General features: G+C 40.1%; 1 protein-coding gene across 6 annotated transcripts in view; it reads right to left on the reverse strand.

Moving 5' to 3' along the window:
• Window positions 1–12,908, reverse strand: part of nrg1 (neuregulin 1) — a 158,201-nt gene that overhangs the window by 66,666 nt on the left and 78,627 nt on the right. The window contains exon 1 of one of the 6 annotated variants that reach the window (XM_036976762.1): window positions 4,143–4,444. The exons of the other annotated variants lie outside the window; for them this stretch is intronic. Within the exon in view, the coding sequence (XP_036832657.1) occupies window positions 4,143–4,248 (106 nt within the window). The 5' untranslated portion in view covers window positions 4,249–4,444. Of the gene's footprint in view, window positions 1–4,142; window positions 4,445–12,908 lie in introns of those variants that run through there. 6 annotated transcript variants of the gene reach the window in all.

The raw sequence follows: 12,908 nt of genomic DNA on the forward strand, positions 1-12,908 counted from the left end.
ACACCAGGCGGTGTCAGAGGAAGGCCCTAAAAATTGTCAAAGACCCCAGCCACCCCAGTCATAGACTGTTCTCTCTACTAAGGCATGGCAAGCTGTACCGGAGTGCCAAGTCTAGGACAAAAAGGCTTCTCAACAGTTTTTACCCCCAAGCCATAAGACTCCTGAACAGGTAGTCAAATGGCTACCTGGACTATTTGCATTGTGTGCCTCCCCCAACCAACACCTCTTTTACACTGCTACTCTCTGTTTATCATATATGCATAGTCACTTTAACTATACATTATTGTACATACTACCTCAATTGGCCTGACCAACCAGTGCTCCCGCACATTGGCTAACCGGGCTATCTGCATTGTGTCCCACCACCCGCCAACCCCTCCTTACGCTACTACTCCTCTCTGTTCATCATATATGCATAGCCACTTTAACCATATCTACATGTTCATACTACCTCAATCAGCCTGACTAACCGGTGTCTGTATGTAGCCTCGTTACTTTTATAGCCTCGCTACTGTTATTTTTCACTGTCTTTTAACTGTCGTTTTATTTCTTCACTTACATATTGTTCACCTAATGCCATTTTGCACTATTGGTTAGAGCCTGTAAGTAAGCATTTCACTGTAAGGTTGTATTCGCCACTGTAACCTGTTGTATTCGGGGCACGTGACAAATAAACAGCTAAACTGGTCACAATGCAGACAGTGGACAAATAAGAGATTTTACATGTTGAATACTAAAAGGCATGAGAGGCCTGATTTAAACAGAACATTTGTAAGTAAACTGTCCAAATGTTTAAAAAAATTAAAATAAAAAAAACAAAATACACAAGGTGGGAGTTTTTGAGTCTGTAAAATGTATTATGCGAGAAATGTTATGTGGTCCTCCCACTACGACTCGTTGTCTGGAAAGCGAGCAGGTTTATTGGGCTACAGATTAAATAAATTGTGAACTTCACAGGGTGGTGAATGGGAAAGGGGATATCTAGTCAGTTGTCCAACTGAAATGTGTCTTCCTCATTTAACCCAACCCCTCTGAATCAGAGAGGTGCGGGGGGCTGCCTTAAAATCGATGTCCACATCATTGGCGCCCGGGGAGCAGTTGTTGTTGGGGGTTAACTGCCTTGCTCAAGGGCAGAATGACAGGTTTTCCTACCTTGGCGGCTCACAGATTCAAAACAGCACCCTTTTGGTTGCTGGCCCAACGCTCTTAACCACCAGGCATCCTGCATCTCCAAGGTGATCAGCATGATGCCCCTTTCTAATAAATATCGACTTCTTATTCTGGTGACATGATCATGATACTTGGCTGCCATTTTGTCCATAATAATGTCATCATGTAGGCTATACCCACACTATCTGCCAGCTGTTGGCTAGAGCCCGACATGTGCCCAAGACCAGAGTGGGAACACTGGCAACATAACGCACTATTCTGTTGTGAGAAAACCATCAATAGAGTTGAAAATGCAATGGAAACCCATGTATATATATTGACTTATTGAGATTATATATATATTTCAGTAGATTGGAATTCAATGCAAAATGTATTTTTATGTGCACTACGTCATCATGCACAGGTATCAATTTGATGGAAACATCTCTGGTGGGGAATATTGTTGTTATGCAGATTTTTGAATATTCGCATGAAAGTCTGTTGCCAATTACATGGAAACCTAGCTAGAATGAAAGATTTTTTGTGGGAGGAAGATGCGATCATCTGTCCTGTAAAATAAATGTCACGAAAACATCTACGTTCATATTTTTGTCAATGACACATTACAGCACTAAAATATCAGACACGAGCACTAAGCCAAACAACATGGACAGAGTTCATTAAACAGCCATTTTCCATTCATATTTTGTCTGAAAATTAACCTTGTGGCTATAAAAGTGCATAGAGGGAGCACAACTGCAAGGGGGATAACTTAATTTATGCCCATCTCTTTGTTTGCTCAGGGTTGGGACACCGCTAACTCCGGGCCAGCCTTTTCAGCTGTTTCCCCATGTCATGGAGGAGCTCCCTTTGGGGGAACTCCTCCGCGTTTTTCAAACCGCAAATTTACACGGATCAGTCAACATTCCAAGCCATGGTACCCCAGTAAGGGAGGAATTCCATGATCTAATACTGTGTCCCAGACAAGAGTTGAGCGGTCCAGACATCGCCAGGCTTCTTGTCCAGCAGACCCAAGACTATTGCGACTGGCCTGGTTACGTCAGAGTTTTCCCCCTCGTTTGGTTTAGTTCTCTATCATTTCATTAAAAGATATGGCAGATGTTATGGTCTTCAAAGTAATTCTGGTAGAGAGGAAAGAGACCATACAGTAAGATTTACCCAAACCCCACTGTCATTGTCAATCATTTCAAAGTATTTTTCTGTGCAAATGTATAAATAAAAAAAATCAGAAAATGCTGCATATTTACACCATTTTCAAACAGAAAAGTTTTGCTAGGGATGTGTTTGATATACAGCTGCCAGTAATTATGATGCATCGCTGTTCAGTACAGGAATCAGGTGGCCATTGGACTGCTGAAGGCATCCCTGTATTTTATTGCAGTGCTGAACACATTAGCCAGAATTCTCTCTATGCCGTATTTGGGCAGGATTTTTTTTTTTTTTAAAAGGTGTATTGAATTGAAATGGAACAATGCATTGTCAAAGGCCTCAAGCAAACAATGCTTTGCACTATGCCTCTCTATACCCGTACGTTCAGACTACTGTGCATGTTGATCACAGGACAATACTTTACTATACAGTTTGAACATGATTGATGCACAACATTTCTCATGAAGCTGGTTGAGAGAATGCCAAGACTGTGCAATGCTGTCATCAAGGCAAAGGGTGACTACTTTGAAGAATCTCAAATATAAAATATATTTTGATTTGTTTAACACTTTTTTGGTTAATACATGATTCCATGTGTGTTATTTCATAGTTTTGAAGTCTTCACTATTATTCTACAATGTAGAAAATAGTACAAATAAAGAAAAACCCCTTGAATGAGTAGGAGTGTCCAAACTTTTGACTGGTGCTGTATGTCACAGTGGAATCTGCTTTGACAATGTGCAATATTCACTCTCATATGGCAACAAAAAAAAACCACAGTTAGGTCATCTATCAATATGGACACAGATTTTAGTCTGGCGTTTCAAATCCAATGCACTCCATTCAGCATCATGTCGACAAAAGATCTATGAATCTGTACAAATAAAACTATCAATAGAAGCGGATAAAAGCAGCATAGGTCTGTCTATAACTGAGCTTTGCAAAAAACTGACCCAACACCTGTCAAATAGGACGTTCCCCCAAGACCCCCAAATTACTCCACATTTGCCAACAAATGGACACCGCCTCAAGCAGGAAACAAAACAATATGGATCAAAGCTGCGTAAGATTGTGTCAAAGCCAAGATATTTCCACTCCTTTTGTTAGCCATGAAAGTTCACCGTATTTAAACAATGATCTGACCTAGATATTGCAATTCTGAGAAATTGAACTCCCACGGCTGACAGTCAAAGAAAGCCATGGATAGAAACCACTTCTTTGCGTCAATGATATGCATTTTGACTTGGAACTACAGTTTATCAGGTATATGAGGAATTTAAAATAGGTTGCACCTGTCAAATCACGGGTCTGTGATATAAACGAGTCTTGATGGGCGCCTACTAAACTATTAAAAAGTTTTCAATACTTACATTGCAATGCCCCCCCAAAAAAATCTTTAACTTGATTAAAATCAATGCAATTAAATAATTAACAGAAGTTTTGCTAAAGTTTCACTAAATTGTGTGTCACGTGAGCCAAGAAGACAAAACTGGTTATGAAAGGAACAACAATTGTATCCAACTAAACTTACTCTAGTTACATTTAGTCAAGGCAAATAATTTATCTATTCGAATAATGTACAAATGTGTTTCCATTGGACGTAATAGAATAGTTCAAATGTGAGTCATGAACTGAAAGTTCGTAGGCTCGTGGCCTTGAGTTACCGTCAGTCACTCAAACACCTGTAACACTCACCTCGACAACCGACTTCAGAAACACCGGCTTGGAATAGATAACGTTACATAATAGCCATAACTTCCCGTTGGCCTACATTTGCTAATAAATTATTTCGTATTAAGAAATCAAAAGTAATGACAACTTACCTGGTGGAGAGTTGTCCGTTGGTTTCTCCTTTTTATCTTTCTTATTACCTGTACCCTTTTTATTTCCACCTCTCTCCCTTTCTTTCCCTTGTTTCTGGTCAGACATGTCTTATTCTGTGTAGTAAATCAATTCCGTGAATAAAACTAACGCCGAAGTATTTTCCAAAGTGTCGTCTGCCTGCAGCTCTCCTGTGAGTGTTACTCCAGTCAACTCTGGAATGGTTCGTATGCAAGAAAGTTTACATCTACATCTTGGTAACTTGGATGGGAGGAGCGTACACAGCCTACACTCTAAGTAACGCCTTATGATTTACAATGCGCGAGTACAATATAATTTCGGGAAGGAATTAATATATTTTCCACTCCTACAATTGGTTACATAGTCTGAAGTACACCTGCCACGTGCCAGATGTAATGCATAACTTGTCATGTTGTTTCCTTTTCAAACATTTACTTTGTAAGTAGGTCTACCTCTGACAATTAAAACATGTTGGTCATCTGTATATGTTAGCAGAAGGCTATAATATTCAAAATGTATGATTGTGTAATATTGTTCAATTTTCTGACCAATAGTCTAACCTAAGAGCAAACTACAACTTTCCATTTCATTGGATATATGACAACCACTGACACTAGCATTATGGCTTATCACACCTCACACAGTGTAGTGTACATTATACAGACTACACTAGACACTAAACCTTCTAATCACATGAGAGATAGTTCGCTGAACCACCTGCCCTACATTTCATCTCCCTTTGACCCACTACAGCCCTAGCAGCTGATAGACGTGAAGTAACCACTTCAAGTTAACAGACCAGACATTGAACTCTGATTGTCTACTCTACACAACTCAAAACCACTTTAGCCTACTGAGCTGAAGCTAACAAATCATTAGGTCCCAGATAAAGTTAGGCTAGTCATTATACCAGCGTACTGTTGTTCTATATATTGTTAAAAGTGTTTATATCCCAGCATCAGTAAGTAGAAAGGCCAGACAGTTAGACAATATCATGCCGGTTGCCATAACTCCAGTTTCCTGATCTTTTACCACAGGTTAAGGAATATATATAGTTGGATATCATTATGTGGGTTTTGGGTGGTCTACAGTGTTACCACTTTGGTCACATATGCTCCTAAATATTTTTCTGTGCTACCTGGAATTTTAATTTGGAAGCACCAGTGCCCCTAGAAGGAAAGGAAAGGGAGAGATTCTTCAGGAGATGAGTTTCAAAATTTACTAGGATTCATATAGGCCCAATGTAGCTACATCTACATTTTAAAAATCTGTTTTCTTGTGCTTTTTAACCCTATATTTTGTCATTGCTGGCAATTCTCATCATTAAACCCCCAAATGTTAGGCATTGTGCTCCTAAGTTTCTTCATGTTCTCCTACTTTACATGTGCTCCATGTAAAAATCTTTATGTATTTTCCCACATTTGCGTCACATTTCCTATCGGGTCATAGGATGACGGTGGCTTTGACACCACATACTACCAATTCAGAAATGTTCCTCCAGTGTCCTCCTGCTTGGGGTTTCTGGAGCGTACTCAACCACATGGCTGTACAGAGAAAAACCCTACAGATCACACTTACATTATGATTGTGCTACTATCCTTAATACACTGCCATAGCTTGTATCAGTCCATATTCAATATGAATTGCTATCTTGAGATGGAACAGGATGAATATTGGCCAAATACAGTGCCTTCAGAAAGTATTCATACCCCTTGACTTATTCCACATTTTGTTATCTTACAGTCTGAATTCAAAATGTTTTTATGTCTCACCCATCTACACACAATACCCTATAATGACAAAGTGAAAACATGTTTTTAGAAATGTTTGCACATTTGATTGAAAATGAAATGCAGAAATATATTATTTATATAAGTATTAACAACCCTGGGTCATATACATGTTAGAATCACCTTTGGTAGCGATTACAGCTGTGAGTCTTTCTGGGTAAGCCTCTAAGAGCTTTCCACACCTGGATTGTACAATATTTGCACATTATTTTTATTTTTTATTATTCAAGCTCTGTCAAGTTGGTTGCTGATCATTTCTAGACAGCCATTTTCAAGTCTTGCCATAGATTTTCAAGCCGATTTAAGTCAAAACTGTAATTAGGCCACTCAGAAACATTCAATGTCATCTTGGTAACCAACTCCACTGTATCTTTGGCCTTGTGTTTTGGGTTATTGTCCTGCTGAAAGGTGAATTTTTTCTCCCAGTACCTGTTGGAAAGCAGACAGAATCGGGTTTTCCTCTAGGATTTTGCCTGTCCTTAGCTTTATTCCGTGTCTTTTTATCTTAAAAATCGCTTTAGTCCTTGCCGATGACAAGCATACCCGTAACATGATGCAGCCACCACCATGCTTCAAAATATGGAGAGTGATGTGTTGTGTTGGATTTGCCCAAAATATAACGCTTTTCATTCATGACACAAAGTTCATTGTTCATTTTCATTTTACTTTAGTGCCTTATTGCAAACAGGATGCATGTTTTGGAATATTTTTCACTCTGTCATTTAGGTTAGTATTCTGGAGTAACTACAATGTTGTTGATCCATCCTCAGTTTTCTCCTATCACAGCCATTAAACTCTGTAATTGTTTTAGTCACCATTGGCCATTGGCGGTTTCCTTCCTCTCCGGAAACTGAGTTAGGAAGGACACCTGTATCTTTGTAGTGACTGGGTGTATTGATAAATCATCCAAAGTGTAATTCATAACTTTACTATGCTCAAATGGATATTCAATGTCTGCTTTTTTATTTTTTACCCATCTACCAATTGGTGGCCTTCTTTGCGAGGCATGGGAAAACGACCCTGGTCTTTGTGGTTGAATCTGTGTTTGAAATTCACTGCTCAACCTTACAGATAATTGTATGTGTGGGGTACACAGATGAGGTAGTCACACAGAGTCCATGAAACTTATTGTGTGACTTTTTTTTACTCCTGAACCTATTTAAGATTGCCATAACAAAGGTGTTGAATACTTATTGACACAAGACATTTCAGCTTTTAATTTTTAATTTTTAAAATATATTTTAATTTTTAATTAATTGGTAACAAATTAATTCCACTTTGACATTATGGGGTATTGTGTGTAGGCTGTAACACAACAAAGTCAAGGGGTGTGAATACTTCCACTGTAGCAGAGTGTCATTCAAAATGGGATTATTTAAGTACGTTCTAAAATGTTAAAATGAACTGTGTTGTGCAAGTTGTTGAGTCATAATCCTACTGTATTTTGGCAGGAAGCATTGCAAGTACGGCAAGACAAGGCCTGTTGGAACAATAGTATAAAGATTTATAACTCGTACTTCTTTAGAAAATGTCCTTTATACAAAAATAACGTTTGGGAGCAGTAGTTCCTTACTTCTACTTGACCTGACATTAAGTCTCCAGACCAACCTTCTGTCATAACTGCTCATGAATATCCAAACAAGCTAGCACTGAAATCCAAACAACTGTAACACTGAATTACCACTTCAAGCATCTAGAATCTCAGTTACATCCTATTTGGAGGGAACACAATCACGGGCAACTGGTCATTCTATAGCCTCCCCTTACATGCTTTTGGTGCCGACAAGCAGGAGCATGTTGCTGAAAATGCTGCACAGGTCTTCTTTGATCTCAGCTCAGTTTCGCTCAGTGTGGGTGTTGGATGAATGGGTCTGTTTCAATAATAAATGTAGCACTCCCAGGTATGGCTTGGTCGTGTCAATATGGGATGGGAGATTATGCAGGAGAAGGTGAAGGGGATGATTCCTTTTTGAATCTAAACGTACCTCTTCAGTGAGTCAGAGGCAGTGAGTCAGAGGCAGGAAGGGGAAGAGGTACCTGGGTCGTGTTCAGCAGTGAGAAAACTGAAAGGAGGATGAGCTACCTGAGCATGTTCAATAAGAACACAGATTTGCATTTTTTGTTGCAAACTGTTTTGCTACAGTGTGCCCTACTGAACATTACCCAGAGTCTAAGGAGTCACTTGGTTGTATGGGACTAGTGGGCCACAGTGGAGGCCTTGTGGACAGCGACAAGGCCCCCACTGCATGTGTCAACAATGAGCCGTGAGAGAAAGAATTGCAAGCACCTCAGAGAGGAAGCGAGAGAGAGAGAGAGGGAGTAGAGGTGGTGAAGGGGAGAGGTGTAAGGGAGATGTGACACAACCTGCTGTAATTCAATTGATAACAAAAACACAAATCCAGGAGAGATTGTGTTGAACGTGACGTTTGAGATGGAAAACATTGGGTATGGGTAAATCAACGTATCAGCATTATTAGTAATAGTGTACTGTTGAGATCATCGACTTGGAAGATAAATGAAACCATTCATTTTATCAGCAGTTCTAAAAATGTTTTAATAAGCCTGTGGTCTTACTCCCTGTCATTGTTAGCATGGTTTTACTATAGCTGTAACATTGACATCTAAGGAATTTTACCATGTCCATAAAAAAATTACATCTGAAAAAAGCAAGTATTTGTCAGGCCTATTGTGCTGATGTGGTCCTACGTTTGAACAATTAGACAGCTGTTTGTAGCTGACATTCAACTGTATACGTGTATGAAATAACGTAAATGCTAGTTGCTAGTACACTATATATACAAAAGTACGTGGACACCAGTGGAGGCTGCTGCGGGGAGGACGGCTCATAATAATGGCTGGAACAGAGTGAATGGAATGGTATCAAAAACATGGTTCCATTTACTCCATTCCAGCCATTATTATGAGCTGTCCTCCCCTCAGCAGCCTCCACTGGTGGACACCCCTTCAAATTAGTGGATTCGGCTATTTCAGCCACACCCGTTGCTGGCAGTTGTATAAAATTGAGCACAGAGCCATGCAATTTCCATAGACAAACATTGGCAGTAGAATAGCCTTACTGAAGAGCTCAGTGCCACCGTCATAGGATGCCACCTTTCCAACAAGTCAGTTTGGCAAATTTCTGCCCTGCTAAGAGCTGCTGTTCTTGTGAGTGCTGAAGAGTGTAGCGCGTAAAAAATTGTCTGTCCTCGGTTGCAACACTCTATTGTAAATACTAGTTAAAGCAGGGGGCGAAAGGTTGCTCAAAATCTGGCAAACTGAGCAGACAAAATACAGTGTGGTGTAGTTAACATAATTTAATTATTGCCTTTGAATAAACAGTCGCTTATGAACTCATAGTGAGCTTATTATCTATGCATGTCAAAGGTTAAATCAAATCAAAGTTTATTTGTCACGTGCGCCGAATACAACAGGTGTAGTAGACCTTACAGTGAAATGCTTACTTACAGGCTCTAACCAATAGTGCAAAAAAAGGTATTAGGTGAACAATAAGTAAGTAAAGAAATAAAAACAACAGTAAAAAGACAGTGAGAAATAACAGTAGCGAGGCTAAATACAGTAGCGAGGCTAAATACAGTAGCGAGGCTAAATACAGTAGCGAGGCTAAATACAGTAGCGAGGCTATAAAAGTAGCGAGGCCAAATACAGACACCGGTTAGACAGGCTGATTGAGGTAGTATGTGCATGTAGATATGGTTAAAGTGACTATGCATATATGATGAACAGAGAGTAGCAGTAGCATAAAAGAGGGGTTGGCGGGTGGTGGGCAGGACACAATGCAGAAAGCCCGGTTAGCCAATGTGCGGGAGCACTGGTTGGTCGGGGCAATTGAGGTAGTATGTACATGAATGAATGGTTAGAGTGACTGTGCATATATGATAAACAGAGAACAGCAGCAGCGTAAAAGAGGGGTTGGGGGGGGGCACATAATGCAAATAGTCCGGGTAGCCATTTGATTACCTGTTCACGAGTCTTATGGCTTGGGGGTAAAAACTGTTGAGAAGCCTTTTTGTCCTAAATGGTTCAATCATCATTCTTTTTATGTGGCATCAAATTCTGGAGGGAGTCCAGGCCTTGAGTCGTGAAGGACTGAGTGAGCTGTTCTTTTCTGTCATCTCCAAAACACGTTGATTGAACGAGCTGCGTACATGGTGGATCTTCCTCACCTACGACGGCTGTTTTGTCCAAACAGTTTATAGTGCTGAGGTCAAGGCACTTAAGTGGACCCCAAATTTCCAAAGTGCCTTTTCTCAGAAATGTTGCCTTTCCGTGTGTGTCGTCAGAGTAAACATGACGCCTACATGCAGAAAGCCAATCAAAACAAACGCTACAAATAAGTGTGCCTCAGATTTGATTGATGATTCATTCATTGAGCACAGCATGTGAGGGGTTGTGTCTTACTTCAGGACAGTGAATTAATGCCAACATGTTCCTAGACAGGAATGGCGATTCTGAAGCTATTCTTGAAAAGTCGTCTAAATTGAACCTACAGTACTCTGTATAATGAAAAGCTCTGGTGCCATAACCACAGTAAATCTCTTGATTAGCTATTCTTACCTGAAAGGGTTAATCATACTGCATTTTTGCCTGCTCCTTTTTTCTTAGTTGCTAGGAGTGGCTTCTCTCTACTCACTTCTTGTAGCTTGTTTGAACATGAGCAGACAGGTTTCCATCAAAGTATTTCTCTTGATTTCTATCCTGGTTTCTTATGGATGCAGTCGGTGTCACTCCTCTGGGAAGTCATACACAGTCTTATACCACCACACCACATATCTCTACATATCTCCACGTGTTCAGTTCACGTGTCTCATTTGAATGTCCACACACTGCACACGCATCTTTGGTGTGTGGACATTCAGAGTTCAGAAGAGGTTAATAATGACATAAATAAATAGCCTGACTGGGGTTGCTTGGGCTTTGTTGATATGAGACTGTATACGGTCTATGCTCTTTATAGTGACGATAATGAGGGATGATCATTGTAATGGATTGCATTATCGCGGTTGAATCAGAAACCCATGTGGAGTGGACATACATTAGACAAACACATTTGGAAGATGCACTTTAGGTTGCAACTTGTTTTGGTTGCGACCATAGAAAGACCAACACGTTTTCAGTGCAACTTGGACTTGGATTCGGTAATTCGTCAGTGCTCTTTCGAACAACACGTGGGAGTTGAAAATCAATAGACTGACTTCACAGGTGTTGTAGTCTAAGTTTTTTACCGCCATAAAAGGCTCTGCCGGCCAAAAAGAACAGCACAAAGACTACTATTAAAGTATCTCATTGTAAATATTATGAGTGTGTGACGAGGCTAACATTAAACACGCCACTAATGCTTCAGTGTGTTATAACGTTTAGTTAAATGAACAAGAGCGCGCAGCTGAATCATCAAAGACTCCTACTCTTTTTTTGCCGGGATGATCCAGATGTCTCGGGATGATGTGTGTACTTCTTGTCATGAAGTGTTTTCTCGATGCCTGTTCCAGAGGGAAGTTTGTTAGGGTTTATTTAGTAAACACGGTATATCTCGAACAACAAAATATTCCACCACATAAAAGCCCTCGCTGCATATAATCCAGCCTAGCATTTTTAATGCACAGCCGCAATGCATTTATGTACATACGTGCATGTCCCTAGGCGTCCCGGCCGTAAATATGCCTCACGATTGCACAAATAACCCAAAGACAGTCAAATATAGGTTTTCTGGGGTCCACTTGCAGCTCAGTAGACACAGTAGACACATAATGCAGTTTCAATACTGCATTATAAACATTCTCTGTCTCTCTAAAATCTCTTACATACAACAGAGCGTACTCACTGTAGTATGTGATTCATATCTCATTCATAGCACAATTACATCTAAGTTACAATCTTGCTTGCTGGAGGATGACCAAATAGTGATGACCAATTTCATTTTTTTCTAAATTGACGTCAATTTGTTGACGTCAGTTTGTTTTTGCTTAGTTGGAGAGCATCTGTGTCAAGGGTTCCCATATTTCACAGATAATGAAGTAAACAGGGAAACAACAGTCGTGGCAGAGTCAGCGACTTCCGTAGCTATTGAAGTGAATCATCTTGTTTATTTAGTATTTTTATTACGTCTTCTCAGCTAATGTTAGGAATGTTACTTCATCGTTGCAGCATATCAAACACATTTCAATTCTCCGGCTGTTTAGTTCTCGAGCCACATACTGAAACTAGCCAGCATGTTTTGGATGCTCTCTGCAAGGATCCAAACCATGTTCACTATAAGTGTTTCTCATCCGTTTTATACCAGGGGAAAGCTATTGTCTCAGTATAGTTCTAGAGCACAGTTCTGTGGAAAACACTGGAAAACCGTGACAATATCACTGAGTGGACTATCCTGGCTAAATAAAGATATATCCTGGCTAAATAAAGATATGGTGTGTGGAATATATTCTGCATATCATTTCTCTGAGTGGGTGAGAGAGTCTTAAAAAGAGAAGGATTGTCTCTGTGGGAACAGAATGCCCTCATACCTTAATTATTCAAATGCAGCTCTTCATCTACTGTACAATATGTGATCTTGTCCCTAAAAAACGTAAAAGCACCGCTAGTTCATACTCTTCATCACCTTCAGTACTGTAATCTGTGCTAGCCTAGACAGCAGTACTGTAATATGTGCTAGCCTAGACAGCAGTACTGTAATATGTGCTAGCCTAGACAGCAGTACTGTAATATGTGCTAGCCTAGACAGCAGTACTGTAATATGTGCTAGCCTAGACAGGAGTACTGTACTCTGTGCTAGCCTAGACAGCAGTACTGTAATCTGTGCTAGCCTAGACAGCAGTACTGTAATCTGTGCTAGCCTAGACAGCAGTACTGTAATCGATGCTAGCCTAGATAGCAGTACTGTAATCTTTGCAACGCTAGACGGCAGTACTGTAATCGGTTATAGCCGGCAGTTGTAAAAAC

This window comes from Oncorhynchus mykiss, chromosome 5 (genome assembly GCF_013265735.2).
Source record: "Oncorhynchus mykiss isolate Arlee chromosome 5, USDA_OmykA_1.1, whole genome shotgun sequence".
Lineage (NCBI taxonomy): Eukaryota > Metazoa > Chordata > Actinopteri > Salmoniformes > Salmonidae > Oncorhynchus > Oncorhynchus mykiss.